The sequence below is a fragment of the Stegostoma tigrinum genome, chromosome 4 (genome assembly GCF_030684315.1).
Source record: "Stegostoma tigrinum isolate sSteTig4 chromosome 4, sSteTig4.hap1, whole genome shotgun sequence".
NCBI lineage: Eukaryota > Metazoa > Chordata > Chondrichthyes > Orectolobiformes > Stegostomatidae > Stegostoma > Stegostoma tigrinum.
This window is the reverse complement of record NC_081357.1, coordinates 9,843,386-9,867,529: the sequence shown is the minus strand read 5'-3', so window position 1 is coordinate 9,867,529 and position 24,144 is coordinate 9,843,386. Positions and strand designations below refer to the sequence as shown.

General features: G+C 43.0%; 1 protein-coding gene across 10 annotated transcripts in view; it reads right to left on the bottom strand.

Moving 5' to 3' along the window:
• Window positions 1-24,144, bottom strand: part of LOC125452379 (serine/threonine-protein kinase MRCK alpha-like) — a 565,420-nt gene that overhangs the window by 3,770 nt on the left and 537,506 nt on the right. For 7 of the 10 annotated variants that reach the window (XM_048530672.2, XM_048530676.2, XM_048530674.2 and 4 more), the window contains 8 exons: window positions 20,735-20,797; window positions 18,835-19,428; window positions 9,071-9,168; window positions 7,812-7,896; window positions 7,031-7,151; window positions 6,379-6,496; window positions 2,165-2,288; window positions 1,386-1,543 (listed from right to left, as the gene is read on the bottom strand). In XM_048530672.2, the coding sequence (XP_048386629.1) occupies window positions 1,386-1,543; window positions 2,165-2,288; window positions 6,379-6,496; window positions 7,031-7,151; window positions 7,812-7,896; window positions 9,071-9,168; window positions 18,835-19,428; window positions 20,735-20,797 (1,361 nt within the window). Of the gene's footprint in view, window positions 1-1,385; window positions 1,544-2,164; window positions 2,289-5,702; window positions 6,048-6,378; window positions 6,497-7,030; window positions 7,152-7,811; window positions 7,897-9,070; window positions 9,169-18,834; window positions 19,429-20,734; window positions 20,798-24,144 lie in introns of those variants that run through there. The other 3 variants (XM_048530678.2, XM_048530679.2, XM_059645157.1) reach the window with 2 other exon arrangements.

Below are 24,144 nucleotides of genomic sequence, written 5' to 3'. Positions count from 1 at the left end.
TCTTTATGTGAAAGATGGCCAACACGAAGAATAACCTCTGAGACAAATGTGGCAGAATAATGCAGGCAAAGAATAATGAATCGAAAAGGCTTCATTCTGCAGAGTCACAGAATTCAAACAGGGCGTGACGCCTTATTTATTCCAACTGCATTAACAAGGTGAGTACAAAGGCTTCCTTGATGCACTGATCTTTTGAAAAGAAACCTCAGATATATTTAAGGTTTAAAAAACCCATGTCTTCAATTGGGAATGCCAACAAATGAAAACTAATGAAGGATTTCTGATTGACAGGCAGAACATGGAATGCTCTGCCTCAGGTTCCCCGGATAGTTCGCAGAGTCCAGCAGGATCAATATGGGGTGGTGGGGGAGGGGACAATTTCAGTTTCAGGTTGGACTGAAAGGTGGGAGAGGGTACGTTACCATCAATGTAACAATGTTAAGGAGAAAAGAGGAGCTGGCAGAAACAAAGGGCCACATAGACTGTGCCAGCTCTTAAACAGCAATGAATTTGGTGCAAGGAACCTTTACAATCTTGACCCTTGCTTAATTTGATTTTGTTTGACAAACTGTGTAATTTCTTAATATCTCTGATAATTTGTGCTCTCAGCACCAAACAAAAATAACCACTGAAGCAGCCAGCCTGTTGGAAAAACTAAGTTTACTTCCTAATGTTTTTCAGGAGATGGAAACTGACACTGGCCGATACAACTCCACTCCCATTTAATATTGTTGACATGTAACACTCACAGTCAGCCAGAGATAGGCAGAGTCTGACAGTGGCCTAGGGAGTGTGGGCAGTGGCACAGCGAGAAAAGGTGGGAGTCTCTATCTGACAGTAGGGGTGCAGAAGGTCAGGCCAGGTATAGAGTTGGATTCAGCTGAGGTGCCAACATTCTGGAGATGTTTGAAATGCTGTGAAGAAGCTTAAAGGATGGAAACCTGTATTAAAAGATCTTACGACAGGAATGAAGATCACAGAATCATCATAGAATTTCTACAGTATGGAAGGAGGCCATTCGGGCCATTTAGTCCACATTGTGTCTCCAAAGAGCACCTAGACACCGCACCCCCTCCCACTATCCTCTTCCTGTAACCCTGCATTGCCCGTGGCTAACCCATCTAGCCTACACCTCCCTGAACACTGCGGGCAATTTAGCATGGCCAACCCACCTAACCTGCACATCTTTGGGCTGTGGGAGGAAACCGGAGCACATGGAGGAAACCCACATGGACACGGGGAGAATGTGTAAACTGCAGATGCTCAGGGGTGGAATCGAACCCAAATCCCTGGCTCTGTGAGGCAGCAGTGTTAACTGCTGAACCACCATGCCACCCATTGGCGAGAAATTGAGACAAAAGGGAAAATATTAAAGTGAGAATTACATCGCGTTCAAACTCCCTCGTTGGAACATCACTTCCAGGATCCATTCCACCAGAAGAAAGAGAGCCATCGGAAGGGGACGTCATTGGCTGACGTTTGTTGACATAGTTTCCTCCTGAGAATTCTCTTCGAAGGGCACTTCCATTCTGTGCCGTTGATCCTGTAGGATACGTAACATGTGAAATATATACAAAGCGAACTGATCCCATAGTAAAAGTATACTTTCATGGTTCTCATTGTCTCTTCATGACTCAAACCCCTATCAAATTCAGCTCTAAGATTTTGATACCCCTGCTGTCACCTATCAGTTTGATATCCATTCCCTTCCTATACCTATTGAAGAAGTCCCACAGGATAAAACTAGGATATAAGTGCAAGTTACTGGAGTGAAGTCCGACAGTCAGACCAAGACAGGCAGGCTCAAAATGTTGGAAAGCAAACTGAGGCTTCAGGAAGTTCTTCCTTAAACAATCAAAACGCAAAAATGGGTGACAGAGGTGAGAGGGCCAGGTTCTGATGGGGCACTGTTCTTTCAATATGTCTGGGTGAAGACTGAGGTTTTTGTATGGCTCAGGAACATACCTTTTGCAGTTGAGAACTTGCCTCTGACAATGCAGCACTGACTGGCCCAGTAACAGATGTAGGTGAACCTGTCTGCCTGCCATTTTATAATCATTGAGAAGAAGAGGAAGCCTATTGCATTAACAATCCTGAGTGGCACCTATCACAGCTGGATCAACTGCTTTCTATGAGGATCAAAGCCAAGTGAAAACTATCTTACTTGACGACAGCCCACTGCTGGCACTCATGGAGCGGCCTGGTTCTGTGCGAGATCGTGCAATAGCAGGGATACTGACAGAAGCACTAAACATAGTCCGGCTCTTCTCATCCTGAGGACGTAGATTCTATAAAGAAACAATCAGGGTGAAAGGGAACAAAGATATCTGAATAGGTTAAACAGTTGGAACCATGCTATTATAACTTTACAGGTTTTTATTTCAAGGCTTAGGGTTTTTGTTAAACCAGCCAGTTCCACTCTCAGTTCAGCAGCGCTAATTACTTGTGAAATATCAGGTAAGTTTGCTTCTAAAATACCACTGGAGTGCAGTCCACACACTGGGATAGGATTCCAGTGGCATCAGGCACCCTTCAAAGGCACATGTATGGAATGAGGTGCCAGAGGAACTGGTGGAGGCTGGTACAATTACAACATTTAAAAGGCATTTGGATGGGTTTATGAATAGGAAGGGTTTAGAGGGATATGAGCCAAATGCTGGCAAATGGGACTAGGTCAGATTGGGATGTCTGGTTTGTGTGGGTGAGTTGGACCAAAAGGTCTGTTTCCATGCAGAACACCTCTAAATGTACTTGGGGAGGGCTGACTAGGCAAGAGATTATACCATGAATGATAGGAGCCTGGAAAGCACTGAAGCTCAGAGGAACCTTGGTGTGCATATCCACAGTTCCCTGAAGCAGAGTAGGTAGGTAAGGTAGCTTGCAGTCCTCCAGTCATTTGGCACCTCACCTGTGGCCAAAGAGGAGTTGAAAATTACCACGAGGCCTCTATTATCTCCCCTCAACAACCTGGGATACATATCATCCAGGCTGCAGATTTATCCACTTCTCAAGGTTGTTAAACCCATTCGTACCTCTTCACACTCTTAACTTCTACTAATATTTCACAGTCCTCCACCCAGACAGCGATAGCTGCATTGTCCTTTTTCATTTTGAAGGTTGACGTAAGATATTCTTTGAAGCCTTCCAAGGCCATTCACAGATTTCTTCTAATGGATCCTACTCTTCCTTGAGTTATTTTCTTACCCTTCAGATATTGAAGAAACCCTATGGGTTTTCCTTTATTCCACTCAACAATGCTTTCTTATGCACTTTCTTAGTCTTCCCAATTTTCTTTTAAAGGTCCCCTTGAATATTTTATACTCCTCTCAGGACAAGGTTGTTTTTTGGGCTGGAAGCCTGTGACGAGCAATGTTCCACGGGGATCGGCTCTGGGTCCACTTTTGTTTGTCATTTATATAAATGATTTGGATGAGAATATAGAAGGCATGGTTAGTAAGTTTGCAGATGACACCAAAACTGATGGCTGGTAGACAGTGAAGAAGGTCTTTTAACATTACAGAAGGGTCAATGGGCTGAAGAATGGCAGATGGAGTTCAATCCGGATAAATGTGAGGTATTACATTTTGGTAAAACAAACAAGGGTTGGGCTTATACAATCAATGGTAGGGCCTTGGGTGGTATTATAGAACAGAGAGACCTAAGGGTGCAGATCCATAATTCTTTGAAGTTTGCATCACATTGAGGTAGGATTGTTAAAAAGGCGTTTGGCACATTCGTCTTCATTGCTCAGTCCTTTGTGTATAAGAGTTGGGAAGTCATTCCTAGGTTGTACTGGACATTGGTGAGACCTCTTCTGGAATAATGAGTCCAGCTCTAGTTGCCAAGTTTTAGGAAGGATATTATCAAACTGGAGAGGGTTCAGAAGAAATTTACCAGGATGTTGCTGGATATGGAAGATTTGAGTTATAAAGAAAGGCTGGATAGGCTGGGATATTTTTCCACTGGCGCGTAGGAGGTTGAGAGGCGACCTGATACAAGTTTATAAAATGACGAGGGGTATAGATACAGTTAATGGTAGGTGTTTTTTCCCTAGAATGGGGAATTTCAGAGACTAAGAGGTCACATTTTTAAGGTGAGATGAGAGGGATTTAAAAAGACATGATGTATGTTACAGAGGGTGGTTTCTGTGTGGAATGACCCTCCTGAGGAAATAGTGGATGTGGGCAGAATTACAATGTTTAAAAGACATTTGAATAAACAAGGTTTGAATAAGAAAGGTTTGGAGGGATATGGGCTAGGATCAGGCAGGTGGGACTAGTTTAGGTTGGGATTATGTTCAGTAATGGACTGGTTGGACTGAAGGGTCTGTTTCTGTGCTGTATGACTCTATGTCTATGACTCTGCTGTATTGAACACTCAATATCTTCCATAAACTCTTTCTTTCCTTAACCCGTAACCTTTAAGTTCCTTGACAGCCAGGATTCTTTGGTCTTGGTCCCAGCCTGTGTCTTGATGTGAACATATCTGTTCTGCACTCTCGCTATTTCCTCCTTGAATGTCTCCCATAGCTCTGACTGTTTTAGCTGCAAGGAGCTGCTCCCAGTCTACTTAGGCCAAACTGCATCTTATCTTAGCAATATTAACATTCCCTCGTGTTTAGAACTTTTGTTCCTGATTCATCTTTATCCTCTTCCATTACCATTCTAAATGTTTTGTTATCAATTGCGATCACATTTCTAAAATGCTCCTGACTGATACACTTTCCACCTGCCCAAACTCATTTCTGAATACTAAGTGGAAAACTGCTTCAACAACATTGATTCTGAGGACGGAGAGACTGTCTGATGAGACGACGTGGAGTAAATGGGGATCTGTACTTGTTGGGATACAGAAGAATGAGCGGCAACCTTACTGAAACATACATGATTCATAAGGCAATTGACTGGACAGATGCAGAAAGGTTCTTTTTCCTTGTGGGATAGTCCAGGAATAGACAGCATAATCTCAGAATAAGGATTCAGACATCAAAGACAGAGATGAGGAAGAATTTATTCTCTAGAGGATTGTGAATCTGTGGAATTATTTACAACTGAGGGCTGTTGAGACTGGTTCATTAAGTACACCCAAGGCTGAGGTAGTCAGATTTTTGAACAGTAAGGGAATCATGGGTTAATGGGAAGAGGCAGGGAAGTGGAGTTGAAGATCATCATGTGTGTATGGCCAACAGCACATTTGTCCCATTTGTTTGTAAGGTCTACCCATTTGGCCTCATTTAAAATGATCCTTCCAAGATATCATTTCCCCTTACTGCTATAATCAATTCCCTGAACATCTTTCAGCCATGTCGTAGTCATAGCTATGGTACTATATTCCCACACGCATATCTGGGTCCTCAGCTCGTCTATCTTATTCTTCAGGCTCCTTGAATTCCAATATATTCTATTTTGCCTTGCTAAACTCACTTTTGTCTTAAACAAAACCAAACATTGAGTATGCCTGGAAATCTGAAACACAAACAAAATCTGTTGGAGGAACTCAGTGGGACTGGCAGCATCTGCGGAAAGAAAGCAGAGTCAATGTTTTGAGTCTAGCGGCCCTTCAAGTGAAGACACTCTCACCTCCCTTTTGGAGTTTAGCTGTTTTGCTCATGCTTGAAGTGGCTGGTCAACTGTTGATTCGTCCTTTCTTGACATTCGCTCACCAGTCCCCCTCCCATCTCTATCTAAGCAGAAATCTCTGTCTCTGGGGTGTAACAATGGGGGCTTTTGCAAAAATATGTGCAATGAATTGGAAGAATTGTTAAGGCTCAAGGGAGATTGCACTGTGTAAGGTTTGGTTTGATTAGTGGCACACAAATACAAGGCACTGCATATCAGTTAGTGAGAAGGTCAGCACACACATCATACCCTTGATGTTATGGAATGTGATAACCTGGAGGCAGAGTCTGGAGAAAGGGTGCAGACGTGGGGTTCATGGTGGAGAAAGTTCTCAGCAGAGTGAGCAGTCATGTGATAAATGTGTTCAAAGTTGGTTGGAGTGGAGATCAGGCTGAAGTGCTGATTGGGAGGTGGATGGGGACAGCCTGGCTATTCAAGGAACAGAAATAAAGAAATGTTACAGAAAAGAAAGAATGAAATTAAGCAGAGGAATCCACCAGTTCCAAGTAGTAATGGTTACTGTCTTGTAAAACTTCAGCAAATAACTAAATATTAAAAAAGTAAGAAGTAACAAATTTCGCAAGTGAAGTGTGCTGAACATAGCACCCGGTTTCTTTTTAAAGGTCTATTAACGGCTATTATATTTTAATGCCAATTAAGAAGGGCCTAGAACTACGTTGCTTCTCTAGAAGGTGCTTCATTATGTAAATAGTTGAAATTAAATGATGGAGTCTGAACAATATATGTTTGGCTAACTTACCATCGGCAAATCTTTTAAGATCTGTATGCCATCACCTGGACCCATGTGTACAATATGGTTGAAATTAGTTGGATTTGAGATTAATTTGGATCTCATTTCTGGATCCCGAAGCATTTCTCTGAAAAGAAAAAGAATGTAAAATTGAACATAAACTAATTTTATCCTGTCTACTTTTCTGTTCCTCTATGCTCCTCTCCTTGGTTCAAAGGATGGAAAGGCTATCTTCACTGTTCAGTGTCACCTCATAGATGGATATTGAGTGATCTACATAGCAACCTGTCTCTTTTTCTCCTGCCCTTTCTCCACTGATCTTTAGGCTGACGACCAGCTGAGAGAGAGCAGGGCGTGTACCAGAAAAACCAACTCCAGAGATCACACTTATTTTTACAGTACGAAGCTGTACTTTGCAAAGTACCAATAAAACATCCACAAGTTCATATCTTATATAACATTAGTTGTGTAGGGAGGACAACTTGAGGGATATGATACAACAGCAGGCAGGTGGGACGAGTTTAGTTTGGGATGTTCAGCATGGACTGGTTGGACTGAAGGGTCTGTTTCTGTGCTGTATGACTCTATGACACAGCATGAACTAAGACAAGAGGCTGGGATGGGGACAAAGGACAACTGCAACATTAGAGATTCTGCCCACCTTCTCTGCTGGAGTCTCTCCTCTTCAGGCACCCGAAAGGAATATCTCCGTTTGCTTCTGGTCCTGACCATCTGCTTGCGGCTGTTATCTGATGTTTCAGGAACCACAAGCTCATCCCCTTCTGTGTGAGCGAAGAAAATAGCTTGGTATGAAGTATTAAAGGACAAGATGACCTACAAAGGTTAAATCCTCAGTAACTGTGAAAATGCTTTTTCTTGATAACTATTGATATAGTTTAAGGGCAGTCCCTCTCCATAGTTCCTCAGATGCTCCATTGAGGAGTAGTGTGCAAAGCCACATGTTGTGATCAGACACCAATTGACGTTTACTGATGCTATTGAAGGTTTCTCTAGATTGACAACATTCTTCTTGGGGTAAGGGTTGGGTAATTTAAAAGTCAAGTAAAAGCGGCTGGAAGTGACTAGTTCTCTGCTTTTATATTTGAACAAAACTTGATTCAGTAATGAAGTGTTTGCATTTTATAGAAAGTAGAATACCTGATCTACAAGTGAGGTAATAGGTGGAGGGTAATATGCACATTATGCATAAGTATCAGTAAGCAGTCACAGTGCTGTTGGCAGGAATAGTCATAGACCAATGTGGGGAATACACTCTGAAGGTCATATGATGGTCACAAGTTGCTGGCTACTGTTTCTTCTGCTCCACTGAGGTAGCTGGGTCAGTAATGCAAGGTACTGTTTAGCAAATCCTAAAATAACTAAATAAGTTAACGATAAGTTTTTAGTCCCACATAAACATAAAAACCACTTGCTAGACGTACCTGCCATCTTATTTTTGAAATAGATTAACCTGATTGTCTCGAGACCAAGCAGGTTAAGCGTTCCTTCTGTATTCAGTGGGCGAACCTGTAAGAAAAACAACTCACTGTAACCAATCCCACAAGGAATTTCTCAAAAATAACTTAATTTGATTCACCACTAATTACCAAGTGCAGCTTTTCCATTCATCTGTGCTCCTGCTGAAAGCTGCACTATTTACACTGTCTGAAATTATAGCATAACAGTTTCATATACTAAATGTGTGCAGATAGGGGTGGCATGGAACAGTATTAGTTAAATAGGAGGAGACGAAGGGCCTCTCGGATGCAAATTTTAGGGTCTCCTTGTGGTCCTGGACTGGGAGGTCTGCATTAAAGTTGCAACTGCTCTAGAGGTGTGTAGTAACATCTCTGAACAGGTTGATTGGAAAAACAGCTTAAACTAAAATTACACTGTAAATAGTCCAACTTTGAAGGGTTGATTAATAATTACGTATCAGTCATTAAAAGTCAGCTAATGGATGCAAAAGGGATTTGCCATAAGACACAGGAGCATAAATAGGCCATTCAGCCCATCCAGCCTGCCCTGCCATTCAATGAGTTCATGTCTGATCTGATAATCCTCAACTTTCCTGCCTGCCTAGGTGTAGAAGAATAATGAAATCTGGGACCAAAACAAGAGATACAGAGATACGAGGTAATATTAGATTTTACTCAAGCCTCAGTTAGAATACTATTGTTCGGGCTCCCAACTTGGGAAGGAAGATTGGCCACGTGACAGGCAACTTCATCAAACAGAGGATGGTTCATATGTGGAATGAACTGCCAGCTGAAGTGGTAGATGCAGCTACAGTTACAACATTTCAAAGATGTTTGGACAGGTACATGAAGAAGAAAGGTTTAGGGGGATGTGGGCCAAACGCAGGCAAAAGGGATTAGTTCTGTTTGGGAAACTTGGTAGGCATGGGTGAGGTAGACAGAATGGGCTGTTTCCGTGCTGTATGACTTTATGACAATTCAGAAAGATATCTAGGATGAAGGGACAAATTATAATAGAGCAAGTTAGGAAACTCAAGTAACATTCACTAGAGAAAGGGAGTTTAGGGGGGCATTGAACTGAGAGAGGGCAGAAAGGAAGAACATGACAAGAGAAACCAGCAAGTCAATATTTACTGTAAATCTATGTTTCAGCAATGAAGAGAGAGGAAGGAGAAGAATATAACAAGTAAAACAAATAACTGGGGGCAGGAAAGTGAACATACCTTTTTTAGTGCAACTGTCTGAATCCATTCCATAGTGTTCACATCAAATACATCTACAGCATTCTCACTATACACAGACAAATATGGAGCATTGTAACCTGCAGAACAACAATAAGTGTCAGATCAGATCTTTGGGTTTATTGAATTACACAGTTAACTATATCCAGTGTGCAGCAGAAAATATAAACCACAGCCATTCTCAACTGATGCTTCATTCCATCACTGACTATTTACTGTGACATTGCAAGTATTACAGGAGGACAATTACACATGTACCATAAAACTGGGGTATGACAAAACATGCTTCTGAATTCATTCTCAGTGTCTAACAGGGCTACTCTCACACTATCAGCAGCTGAAAGAGAGCTGTACCTCGCATAACTTCACTGCAGTGTCAAATAAATACCGACCATTCTGTTCAGACATGGCCTGAATTTGGACAGACAGAATCAGTAGTGTGTAGAACAGTTAGAAGATTCCAAAATCCAAACATCCATTGCAAAAAGTAAAGAACAACCAAATCCTTATTTGTACATCAAATTTTTCACATTTAGGCCTGACAAATGGATATTTCAATAAGACTGTCAGTTTGTCTCTATCTACTTTATTAGTGCCCTTCCTAATCTTTCAAACTTCAATCAAACTGCCTTACAAGCTGGTGCTGCATGATGGTGCATGGTAGCGGATCATTTGTCACTCTCTCCTGCATGAACTTCTACTCTCTTATTTTCGGAAGATCCACAGTAAGGGTCTGAATCTTACGGGAAATATAAAAATTTGTTAATGGTGTATGGTACTATTGATTCTTAAATTGGCCAGTAATTCAGAGGATTAAGAGATGGAAGTTAAATGAAACTCTTCAGAAAGTACAGGTCAACTCTGCTGTTTGCTTTAAACAAGTATCACCTCGTCCTTTTGCCTCTTTTGTTTTAAACATTTGCTGGTTTTGCCCAGTAATTTTGATGTAGAAAGAGCAAGTGATTACGGGCATAAAATCCTTACAATGACATAACTGTACTGCAATGTCCATCAACTTCTCTGGTCCTCCTTCACCCTCTGGCTGGCTTCTTTCTTGATCCTTAAATGTCATTGGTTAAGGAGATACACATGTCCCAAATGCTCACTTTATCTTGTTGCACTGCTGTCAGCTCACATTTTCAGCAACTTAAAAAACTTTAGACGAGGCAGTGACATAGTGATAATTCACTGGAAAATTAATCCGGGTGAACGGGTTGGAATCTGACCGCTGCAGATGGTGAAATCTGAATTCAATAACACCTGGTATTAATAGATCTAAAGTGAAAACAAAAGTATCCGGTTCACAACTTTAGGGGAATGAAATCTGCTGTCCTTAACTGATCTGATGTCCATCACCAAGAGTTGCCTCAGCAGCACCAAACTGGTCAAGTTCTAACAGCTGCCAGATTGGGTCTGTGGAAGGTGGTGAGAGAACCCCCAGGAGGGAACATCCTTGCCCATCTGTCGATGAACCCATCCATACACCAACAGAATCACTGTGGACATAAAGTCCCATCTTCATTCCTCTGGCTTTTTGTGTCATACGATCACTGTGTTAAAAAGGATAACTGAGCATCCACGAGGCACTAGGGGCCATCAGCAGTATCAGCACTGTACTCAACCACTATTGTAACTGCACAGCTGTGCATAGTGCCAACTCACTAATACCTTCTGGCTCGGAGATCAGCTCTTGTTTATAATAGGCCAGAGGGCATGAGAAGCACCAGGCATACTTCAAAATGGTCTCAATTTGGTGAAGGTACAAAACAGAAGAGGCGTGTGATTGACATGGCTCAGCAATCCCACCATCAAAGATCATATCTAAACTTTGCAATCCTGCCAAATCCAATTGTGAATGGCGGAGGTCAATTAAAACAACTCACTGGAGGACAAGGCTCAACAAATATCTCTATCCTCATTCATGGAACAGCCCAGCAAGTATTTACAACAACTTTCAGTCCATCATGTCTGCATCACCTGAATAAAGTAGCAGCCCATTCTAACCTCACTTTCTTGCACCAAGGCAGTCTATGCCTTGCAGATTAGTGTTGTTCCTTTTAAATGAGTTGAAGGATTCCACCACAACCAATATAGACAGTGAATTCCAGAAACCTCCCATACTCTGCGTGAAAGATTTTTCTCATGTCTCTTCTAAGCCTTTTCCCAATCACCACTTCAAACCTGTTCCCTCTGGCAACTGGCCTCTGCTTGGGAAACAGATCCTCCTTGTTCATTCTAACCTGTATTGTAACTTCTCTTATGGTTCTCCGCTAATTGCGTATCAGAGTTCAATCACTTCAGTACTAGGATATTCCTGCAGGAATTCCACTGGGCGCTGTCCTAAGACCAACCATCTTCATCTGTTTTGTCAATGACAGTCCTTCAACCATAAGGTCAGAAGTTGATGACTGTTGATGATTGCAGAATGTTAAGCACCATTTGTGACTTATCAAGATACTGAATAAACCTATGTCTACATACAGCACACCATTCAAACTTAGGTCAATAACTGCCAAATTACATTTATGCTACAAAATTGATAGGAAATGACTATCCCCAACAAGAAAGAATCGAACTATCTCCCGATAATATTGAGTGGCTGATCCTGCCATCATCAACGTCCTATCAACGAACTGGACTAACATACAAATACTCTGACTACAAAGCATGTCAGAGGCGAGGAATTACGTGGTGAATAACTAATATGTTATTTCCCAAGGCCGGTCCACTACCAGCAAGCTACAAGTTCGGAGTGTGATGGAATACTCTCCATTTGCTTGGGAATGAGTTCAACTCCAACAACTCTTACGAAGCTTGATACCATTCGGTTTAAACAGCCCGCTTGAATAACAATATACGTACAAACATTCAGTTACTCCATTACCAATGTTCACTGCCCCATTATATACTATTTAAAGATGGACTGTGGAAATTCACCAAAGATCCTTAGACAGCCCCCTCCAAACCCAGAACCATTATAACCTAAAAGGATAAGGCAGCAGAAACATGGGAACACTATTGCTGCAAGTTCCCCCTCCAGGCCACTCACCACCCTGACTTGGAAATACATCGCTGTTCCTTCACTGTCACTGGGTCAAAATCCTGGAATTCCCTCCCTAATGGCATTGTGGGTCAACGTAGAGGAGGAGGACTGCAGCGGCTCAAGAAGGCACCTCACCCCCACCTTCTCAAGGGGCAACCAGGGTCAGGTAATAAATGCTGGCCCAGCCAGCGACACCCATGTCCCACTGGTGAGTTAAAAAGAACTAGTTCCCATGAATGTGGAAGTAGAGCTACATGAGGGTTCTGAGTTTATTAAGTTCAATTTTATAATCTAGATTGCAATTCATTCCCAGAACCTTTAGACTACTGTACACTATGTTCAAACTTAAAACCTCAAAATGTTTATGCCATCACAGATATTAAGTAACGCTGGTTGAATGAGTGATATTAGGGGACATGCCAGGAGCAGCAGGACAATTCCAAACTGGCCAATTACCACCTCAGTATACTTTCAACAATCAAAGTGCTGGAAGATGTCATCAATGATACTATTAGTGGCAGTGGTCAAGCTGCCACTTGGTTTGGGTTCTGTTGGGGTCATCCTGCATCTGAACTCATTACAGCCTTGGTTCAAATATGAATAAAAGACCTAGCTCCAGGGCTGAGGTGACAAGGACATCAAGGCAACATTTGACTGAGACTGACATCAAGGAACCTGAGCAAAGCTGGGGCCAATGGGAAAAAGATGTCTGCTGTTTGGAGTCACATCTAGCATGAAGGAAGACAGTTGGGGAAGTCAGTCGCCTCAGTCCACAATATTCTGGCAAGATCTGCAGTGTGATGTGTGAGGTACAAACATCTTCAGCTGTTTCATCAATGACTTTCCCTCTGTTATAAGGTCCAAAGTGTTCATCAACGGTTGTGCAATATTCAGTATCTTTTGTGACTCCTCAAATGTTGAAACAACCTCTGTCCAGGTGCAATAAAACTTGAACAACATCCAGGTATGGCTGATAAATGGCAACTGACATTTGAGCTACAAGTGTAGAGCAGGATGAACACAGCAGGCAAAGCAGCATCTTAGGGGCACAAAAGCTGACGTTTCAACCGAGATACTTCAGCAGAAAAGGGGATGGGGAGAGGGTTCTGAAATAAATAGGGAGAGAAAGGGGAGGCGGATCAAAGACGGAAAGAGGAGAAGATAGGTGGAGAGGAGACAGACAAGTTAAAGGGGCGGGGATGGAGCCAGTAGAGGTGAATGTAGGTGGGAAGGCAGGGAGGGGATAGGTCAGTCCAGGGTGGACGGACGGGTCAAGGGAGCAGGATGAGGTTAGTAGGAAGGAAATGGAGGTGTGGCTTGAGGTGGGAGGAGGGGATAGGTGAGAAGAAGGACAGGTTAGGATGGTGGGGACAAGCTGGGCTGGTTTTGGGATGCAGTATGGGGAGGGGAGATTTTGAAGCCTGTGAAATCCACATTTATACCGTTGGGCTGCAGGGTTCCCAAGTGGAATATGAGTTGCTGTTCCTGGAATCTTCGGGTGGCATTGTTGTGGCACTGCAGGAGGCCCATGATGAACATGTCAACTAAGGAGTTGGGGGGGGGGGGGGGGGGGCGGGGAAAGAGTTAAAATGGTTCGCGGCTGTGAGGTGCAGTTGTTTATTGCGAACTGAGCAGAGGTGTTCTGCAAAGCGATCCCCAAGCCTCTGCTTGGTTTCCCCAATGTAGAGGAGGCCACAATGGGTACAGCGGAGGCAGTATACCACATTGGCAGATGAGCAGATGAACATCTGCTTGATGTGGTAAGTCTTCTTGGGGCCTGGGATGGGGATGAGGGAGGAGGTGTGGGGGCAGGTGTAGCACTTCCTGAGGTTGCAGGGGCAAGTGCCGTGTGTGGTGGGGTTGGAGAGGAGTGTGGAGCAGACAAGGGGGTCACGATAAGAGTGGTCCCTCCGGAAAGCAGACAAGAGTGAGGCGGGAAAAATGTCTTTAGTGATGGGGTTGGATTGCAGATGGCGGAAGTGTTGGAGGACGATGTGTTGGATCTGAAGGTTGGTGGGGTGACCCGCAACCGCAGGAATTGCTACACCTGCCCCCATAACTCCTCCCTCACCCCACCCCAGGCCCCAAGAAGACTTTCCACATCAAGCAAATGTTCACCTGCACATCTGCCAATGTGGTATATTGTATCCACTGTACTTGTTGTGGCCTCCTCTGCATTGGGAAACCAAGCAGAGGCTTGGGGACTGCTTTGCAGAACACCTATGCTCGGTTCGCAATAAACAACAGCACCTCCCAGTCGCGAACCATTTTAACTCCCCCTCCCATTCCTTAGACGACCTGTCCAGCCTGGGCCTCCTGCAGTGCCACAACGATGCCACCTTATGGTTGCAGGAACTGCAACTCATATTTCACTGGGGAACCCTGCAGCCCAATGGTATCAATGCGGATTTCAGAAGCTTCAAAATCTGCACTCCCTAACTGCAAGCCAAAAAAAAAGCCCAGCTCAATCCCGCCTCCCTAATCTGTCCTTCCTTCCACCTATCCTCTCCTCCCACCTCAAGCTGCACCTCCATTTCCTTCCTACTAACCTCATCTTGTCCCCTTGATCTGTCTGTCCTTCCTGGACTGACCTATCCCCTCACTACCTTCCCACCTACACTCACCTCTACTGGCTCCATCCCTGCCTCTTTAACTTGTCTGTCTCCTCTCCACCTATCTTCTCCTCTATCCATCTTCGATCCACCTCCCCCTCTCTCCCTACTTATTTCAGAATCCACTCTCTCTCTCCCTTTTCTGATGAAAGGTCTAGGCCCGAAATGTCAGCTTTTGTGCTCCTAAGATGCTGGTAGTCCTGCTGTGTTCGTTGAGCTCTACACTTTGTTATCTCGGATTCTCCAGCATCTGCAGTTCCCATTATCTTTGTGCTACAAGTGTCTGGTACCAAATACTTCAAATTAATCATTTCCCCATGACTTAAATGGCATTGCCATCACTGAATCTTCTGCTATCAAATTCCTTGGGTTACCATTAAGCAGAAACTGAACTGGATTAGCCAAATCAATAGTGAGCTACAAAAGGCGGGTCAGAGTTTAGGAATTTTGCAGTATGTACGCCACCTCTGAGTCCCTAGACAGCAGTGTGCATAATCCACAAGATGCAGTGCCGCAATAATGTATTCTATGTATGACCTTGTGTGGCATCAAGGAACGTGAGCAAGATTAGGGTCAATGGGAACTGGGGAAATTTTCCACTGGGTGGAGTTAAATCTAGCACAAAGGAATGTGATTGTACTGCAGGAGGTCAATTATCTCAGCTCCAGGACATCCCTGCAGGAGTTCCTCAGGGTAGTGTCCTAGGCCCAGCCATCTTCAGCTGCTTCTTTAATGACCTTCCCTCCATCATAAGATCAAAAGTGGGGATGTTTACTGAAGATTGCACAATGCTCAGCAACATTTGTGACTCCTCAGGCATTGGAGCACTGCATGCCAAATGCAATTACGCTTGAGACAATATCCAGGTTTGGGCTGACAAGTGGGAAGTAACACCGACACTACACAAGCGCCAGGTAATGACCATCTCCAATAAGTGAGAATCTAACCACTGATCCTTATTATTCAATGGTGTCATCATTGCTAAATCCCTGACTATCAACCTCCTGGTGGTCACCACTGACCAGAAACTGAACTGAACTCATCACAGAAATACTGTGCCTACAACAGCAAGTCACAGGCTAGGAATACTGCAGTGAGTAATTCATCACCAAAGCCTGTCCACCATCTACAAGATACAAATCAGGAGTGTGATGGAATACGGCCCACTTGCCTGACAGATGGTGGCATTTGAATTCAATTTTTAAAAATCTGGAATTAAAAGCCAATCTAATGTAAACACCGTTCATCAAAGCCCTTTAGCGAAAGCCATCCTTTCCACATTTGGTAGGTGACTCCAGGCCTACAGCAACATGATTGACTCAACTCGAGTCACTCAGTTCAAAGGTCAATTAGGGATGCAATCGGATGTACTGCTGCTCCAGCCAGTGACATCCACATCCCATGAACAAATTTAGAAAGAAAGCCTGTTTTATATTACCCAATGTGTTATGTTCTGTGTTAAGGTTCCTTGACCAACATTCAATATTGAATTATTGGAAATAGCTTCCAATTAAATACTGAAAAGACAGAAACATTATGTTTTGGTCCCCACATACACTCCACTTCTCATCCTCCTCCTCCCTCTCACTTAGCAACTACCCAAGGCTGAAGCAGATTCATCATAACTTTGGTGTCATATGTGTGATGATACAATGGCTTTAAGAGGCATATATTATCCTTTTTATTGGGAATCGAGGTTGATACAGACGGTCAGCAGCCTGCTCAAAAGCCAATGAAGTAAACAGCTTGCAAGGCCATAGAGTTTTCTTTGAAGCTCAAACAATAGAAGCAACCTGAATGGGTGGGGTCAAGCTCTCATAGGACCAGGATTTTTAGTTTAGCTTTCAGTAGTAGTTGCTGGGGTCTTGAAGCTGGATGTGGAAGTTACCTTTCACTCTGTTACATCTAAAAGCTGGGGTTCTCTTCCTGCTGCTAGAATTGCATGTGAGGCAAAAACAAAGTTGCTGGAAAAGCTCAGCAGGTCTAGCAGCATCTGCGAAGGAAAAACAGAGTTAACGTTCCGGATGTGAGGCAACTTGTTTTACAGAATTTGCTTTTGCCAAGGGTGTATTTCTGGGATGTTACTGTTTTGGAACAGTTGTTGTTTACTAATTAAATAATCTACCATTCTGTTAAATTTTCCAATACAGTTACGTTATTCTAATCCTTTCGTTTGTCTGTATTTTATCCAGAGTGTATGAATAAAGCCTGATAGTTTGACCAACTGCATTGCATCTGGAATGCAAGGCCTGGCGCTTGCCTTTAAAATAAGAAAAAGTTAGAGGTTAGGCTGTCTACTTGATGTTTTGAGGGGCTTTGGTCTGGTCCATAATATATATTTGCAGACGACACAAAGGTCGGAGGTGTCGTTGACAGTGTAGAAGGCTGTTGTAGGCTGCAGCGGGACATTGACAGGATGCAGAGATGGGCTGAGAGGTGGCAGATGGAGTTCAACCTGGATAAATGCGAGGTGATGCATTTTGGAAGGTCGAATTTGAAAGCTGAGTACAGGATTAAGGATAGGATTCTTGGCAGTGTGGAGGAACAGAGGGATCTTGGTGTGCAGATACATAGATCCCTTAAAATGGCCACCCAAGTGGACAGGGTTGTTAAGAAAGCATATGGTGTTTTGGCTTTCATTAACAGGGGGATTGAGTTTAAGAGTCGTGAGATCTTGTTGCAGCTCTATAAAACTTTGGTTAGACCGCACTTGGAATACTGCGTCCAGTTCTGGGCGCCCTATTATAGGAAAGATGTGGATGCTTTGGAGAGGGTTCAGAGGAGGTTTACCAGGATGCTGCCTGGACTGGAGGGCTTATCTTATGAAGAGAGGTTGACTGAGCTCGGTCTCTTTTCATTGGAGAAAAGGAGGAGGAGAGGGGACCTAATTGAGGTATACAAGATAATGAGAGGCATAGATAGAGTTGATAGCCAGAGACTATTTCCCAGGGCAGAAATGGCTAGCACGAGGGGTCATAGTTTTAAGCTGGTTGGTGGAAAGTATAGAGGGGATGTCAGAGGCAGGTTCTTTACGCAGAGAGTTGTGAGAGCATGGAATGCGTTGCCAGCAGCAGTTGTGGAAGCAAGGTCATTGGGGTCATTTAAGAGACTGCTGGACATGTATATGGTCACAGAAATTTGAGGGTGCATACATGAGGATCAATGGTCGGCACAACATTGTGGGCTGAAGGGCCTGTTCTGTGCTGTACTGTTCTATGTTCTATGTTCTATGTCTGACTCTGAAATGACCACTGATCCAGCTTTCACTAAAACCACCTATTTCCATGTCCATAATTCACCTGACTCCATCTCGCTTTAATTCACCTCTTGCTGAAACTCTCATTTGTGCTTTTATTACCTCTGGACTTGATTATTCCAAACTTCTCCTGGCCAGCATCACACGTAAATGCCCACCTCTAAACTGTCCTTGTGGGCCTACTTTGGCTCTGAGTTAAGCCTCAAAGCTCTCAAAATTCTCATCCTTGTTTACATATCCCACCAAGGCCTTGTCATCCCTCTGAGATATCTACAATCCTACAATTCTTGCCTCTTGTGTATCCATGATTTTAATTCCTTCACCACTATTTGTCTTGTATTGAAATGCAAAGCCCCTCAGCTCTAGAACTCCCTCCCTATTCCTTTCTACCTCTTTTCCTGCCTGTATAATGCATCTTAGAACCTACCTCTTTGTCTGAGCTTTTGCTCATCTGCCCTCCCATGTTGGTGCCAAAATCTGTTTTAAATGCTGCCATGAAGCATCTTGGAATGGTTCATTATGTTAGAAGTGCTGTACAAAGAATTACAATTGTGTTATATTTAGGGAAATCCCCCATGATTGAGGAAAATGACAATTGATTTAGTTTTATTTTTTGTTGTTTCTTATACATCCTATTTTGTCTTGCAATGAAGGCACTCAATTTGTACATCAGAGTTCCCCTTAGACCTAGAATTCTGCAGGAATGAGTTAATTCAACACAAAAAGGGACTGGGACATTTTCAGGCTGTATAACCGAGTGTTATGCTAAGTATTAGCTTTACCTGTGACGTGGTTAGCCAGACAGAAGTACAAACAGAAGAACAAGCCAACTTACAGCATGTTGTGGGAATAGCCGGCCACATCAGTTCTTGTTGTCTTGACCTTCGACCCTGGCAGTCCACATAAATGCCCACAGTACTGAAACATAATAAGTACTCCTTGCCCGAGATTTCCACTGCACAGATTGCATCGTTGGGCTGCTGCGTGATGAAGGAGAGCGTGTGGTCGTCAGGGTGGAGTAGGCTGACTGGACCCCCATCTCCCTGCAGCGGGTATTTGGCAAAACTGGACTGATAGCCGACAAGCAAGCGCTCGCTGAAAATGGCCATCCACTGCACGTTGCCCGGGACTTGAATTTCTTTGAACTTTTTGTGACGAGTTTTGCTCTGGTTGAGTTCATAGAACAGTACTTGTCGCTTCATGGCCACGCACAGGCATGTGGCTGTACCATGGCGCATCATTCCTGATACCAGTGTCTGGCAGCCTTTCGTCTCCACCAGTTTGAAGAAATCGCCTTCCCGACCATCAAGAGCAGAAGTGGGGAAGAGGCGGACATGCCGGTTTCTTCCGGAAATGACAGCGATGAGCTGCTCTCCTGAGATGAGCTCAATTTGATGGACCTTCTTATTATCCCCAACACGGATGATTTCTACCAAAGCGAAGATGAAATGAAAAGTCATCATTCTGCATACATACATTTCTGTAGCAACTTTCACATCTTCAGAATGTTAAAAAGCAATGAGGCATAGGCACGTACAATGTAGGAACAATTTGTGCACAACAACCATATACGGTGATACCGATTGAAGGGTCAATATTGGCCAAAACAATGAGAAGATCTTTGCTGTTCTTCCTCATGGAGTGAGAGTGATCTCATGGCTCCTGACCAGTGAGAATGTTTCCATTGAGTCACTGAGGATACAGTAAAGGTCCTCAAGATATGTTGAGCTGTGATAGCTGCTTAGATAAAGGTATATCATTTCCTTCACATATATTTCATCTGAAATTTTCTTTCAGAAATAGCAGTGGACTGAAACCACCTCCCAAATCATACAGAATGAAAGTGAATTCCCCTTTCCCAGCCAACGTAAAGAGTAAATCTTGACCAAGCATTCAAAGCTCAATAGCATTTTCTTCCTATCGGCCTGGGAAGAGATGGAATCACATCATAATCATCACTGTCCTTACCACATTGAGGGAGAGAAGCGAGAGTGACGAAAAGGGGAAAGCTGGAGTGAGGAGGAGGTAGCTGAAAGTGAGCAGGGAAAATGAGAGTGGTTTAAGGTGAGAGTGAGGGGCAAATGAGAGTCTGGGTAAAAGCAAATGCTAGGGTGAAAGCAAGTACTAGGGAGAGTGAGTATCAAGAAAAGGGCCAGTGACAGCGAAAGCGAGTAAAAGGGAAACAAGCAAATTACACTGAGTGAAGAGACAGAGTGCAAGTGAGTAATCCAACAGCGAGCCACATTCTCAGCATATCTAGTTTCGTGGATTTCACAGGGGTCATATAGGAAGCCGGTAGCTTTCAGGCATAGAGTAGGTATTTTGATCATTTATGGAGGTTAGCATCGCCATATTTTTGTACAGACTTCCCATTTCTATTTAACAACATGCAATCCATTCTGATTGTGACATGTATATAAGTCCCCACTGTTAGAGACAGGACATCCTGAGTTATATTTTCACATCTGCTCCAATGGCAAAGTATCTATATATGGAAGCGCTATAAGAAAATTTACAATGGGCAGTAAATGCTGGCTTAGTCAGTAGTGACCACATCCCATGAACAAATTACGTTAATAAAATGTCAAATTTGCACTTGAGGAGGTCAAGCACTTAAAGGAACAAAGTACGAAATAAAGTTGCTGCTAATGTTGGTAATAAACTGAAATATTACTGCATGTGGAGTTGTACAGGACCTAAACCAGTCACAGAGGGTTTGAAAGAAATCTGCTTACCATCCTTGGTGACATGCACTACAAACAATCCTTCTTCATTTCCCAGTGCTATCCTTTCATGATCTGTAATGCAGTAACAGTGAGGGGAGGTGGTGTTAATATTTGCTAGCTGTGTCATAGTTTTCTCCTCTTGACTTGCATTTCACACCTAACAAAGGTGCCAGACATCAACCAGATGGTGTCAGAAGAAAGCAATCTCAAGTCAGCACAACAGCAGTCATGTTATACAAAAAAAAGAGAAAAGTGGATGCTGGGAATCAGAAACTAAAACAGAAATTGCTGGAAAAACACAGTAGGTCTGGAAAATTCTGTGGACAGAAAGCCGAGTTAATGTTTCAGGCCTGGTGACCCTACGTCAGAACACACAATGCCTTAACAGTTCATTGTACCACCAACCTCTGTTATTAATTCGATACCAGTATGAAGTTTCATTCTTCATGTTTGCATGGTAAACACAGCCCTGTCAACCCTGAGAATTTCTCCTCACTAACTGGGGGATAGTGCCAAAATTGACAGGCCTGTTGTAGTCTTGACAGAGTCATACTCACAAAACTGTATCTTACAATGTCCCAGACACGACCATCACCGTCCCTATTTAATAAAATATGAAATGACAGTTGTGAGAGATGATCTAGGCTTGGATAATATACAGTCCATTTGGGTAGAGATGAAAAAAAAACAACAAAGAATGTAAGAAATTTGCAGGAGTAGTATAAAGATCCCCAAACAGTGGCCGCTCTGTTGGAAAGGGGTATAAGTCAACAAATAATAGGAGCATGTAAGAAGAATAGAACAGTAACTGGTTGACTTTAATCTTCCTACTGGATGGGCTCTTCAAATCGATAAGAGTAGCTACAACAACAAATTCATTGAAGGTATCAAAGAATTTCCTCGAGCACTGTCTTGTATCCAACCAGGGAGCAAGGTGTTTTGGATCTGGTATTGGGTGATGAGTCTGGTTTAATAAATTACCTCCAAGTACCCCCCTAGGAGTAGTGATCATAACATGATAGAATTTAATATTCAGTTTGAGAGTGAGAAATTGAAATAGCTATGTTTAATTTAAATAGAGGAAACTATAATGAAATGGGGACAGGGCTAGCTAAAATGAATGGGCAGATAGATTAGCAGGAATGACAGAGAGCAGACAGAGGCTTGCTTATTCAAGGAAGCAATTCATGACTCTCAAAAAAAAACACACCCCACTAAGGAGGGAAGAATCTCAGACAGGGATAAACCAACCATGGCCTACCAAGGAAGTTAAGGAGAGTATTAAATTGAAAGAAAAAGCGTACAAGAAAGCAAAAGTTGGTGATAGCCCTGAAGAGTGGGATAAATTCAGAATCCAGCAAAGGAGGACTAAGAAGATAATAAAGGGAGGCAAAATAAAGTAAGGGAAAATTAGCCAGGTATATAAAAACTGACAATAAAATCTTCTTTCAATATATAAAAAGGAAGAGTGAGATCAAAGTGAAAATGGGCTCCTCAGAAAATGAACCTAGGGAGATGGTATTGGGGAAGAAGGAAATGGCAGAGGAGATTTTATGGTGGAAGATACTTCAAAGGTTCTACTGAAACTACAAAATAAAGGGGAGGAATTAAGTATCTAAAGAAGTAGTACTAGACAAACTGATGGGTCTGAAGGCTGTTAAGTCCGCTAGCCTTGATGGCTTCCTTCTGAGGATCATAAGATGTAGCTATAGGAACTGCGGTCGCGTTAGTTGTAATTATCCAAAGAAAAAAATCCTTGGGCTCTGGAGAGGTATCAGAGGATTGGAAAACTGCTGATGTGACACCTCTATTCAAAAATGGAAGAAGGTACAAAGCAGGTAACTGAGGACTGAATGTCTAAAATCTATTGTTAGCAAAGTATTGAAATCAATTACTAAGGAAATAATAGCAGAACATTTGGAAAATCATAATCAAGCAGAGACAGCATGGGTTCATGAAAGGGAAATCATGTCTGATTTATTTATCAGAGATTTTTGAAGAAGTCTCAACCAGGATGGATGGAGTGGAACCAGCAAATGTGCTACATTTAGACTTCCAGAAGGCATCTGATAAGATACCTCGCAAAAGGTTAAGTCATAAGATAAGAGCCCACGATATTGCAGGTGCTGTATAGGCATGGATAGAGAACTGGCTCATGGGCAGGAAACAACAAGTGGGGATAAGGGGGTCTTATTTCAAGGGGGTCAGAGTGTAAGAGTAAGGGACTTTTACTGCAACTGTACAAGGCACTGGTGAATCTACATCTGCAGGTACTGTGAGCAGTTTTGCTTCCCTCATATAATAATAGATATCATTTCATTGGAAGCAGTTCAGGGAAGGTGCACTCGGATGAACGTGTATGGAGGGATAAAACAGATTGGTACCTAGTCACTGGAGTTTAGAAGAAGGACAGGTGATCTCATTGAAGCAGAGAGGATTGTTAAGGGGTTTCACAGGGTAAGTACTGAGAGGATGTTTTCACTCATGAGTATAGGACCAGAAGGCATAGTTTCAGAATAAAGGTACACCAAATTAAGACTGAGATGAGGAGCACTTTCTTCTCTCTGAGGGTCATCTTTAGAATTCCTTGCTACAGAAGATGTGGGGGCAGAGTCCTTATGTCTACTTAAGTCTGAGATAGTTACGTTTCTTGATCAGTACGGGAATCGAGGGCTATGGGGAAAAGGGCAAGAATGTAGATGTGAGGAACATTGGATCAGCCATGATCCTACTGAGTGGGAACAGGCTAAAGGAACCAGATGGCCTCCTCTGTTTCTACTTCTCACAACAAGACAACAATGTTGTTAAGAGGAAACTCCACGGTTTTCATCCAACAACACTGAAGGAAAAGCGATACATCTCTAAGTCAGGATGGCGAGTGACTTGGAGGGAACTGGTGGTGCTCCCATACATCTGCTATCTTTATCCTTCAAAGCGAACATATTTGTGGGTTTGGAATCAATACTCATTCATGTATAACACCAGTTGAAGGATGCACTGATGGTAGTATGGGAACACAATGTACTCTGGGTGGGAACTTCATTGTCCACCACCAGGAACAGCTCAGCAGCATTACTATTGACCGAGTCTACCCTGTATCCTCAACCTGAGACCCTAGTTTTGGACTCCCTAATCACTGAGCACATCCTTTCCACAACTACTCTGTCTAGTCACGTTAGAACTTTCCAGGTTTCTACGAGATTCCTCCTTATTCTCTGAACTCCGGGGAAAATAATTCTAACAAATGCAATCTCCATTCATAAGTCAGATTTACCACACTGCTCTAGTAAATATCTGTTGCACTCTTTCCACTGCCAGGACATCCTTCCTCAAATAAGGAAACCAAAGTTGCAGGCAATATTCCACGCGTGGTCTCACCAAGGCCCTATATAATAGTGGCCAGGCATCCCTGCTCCATT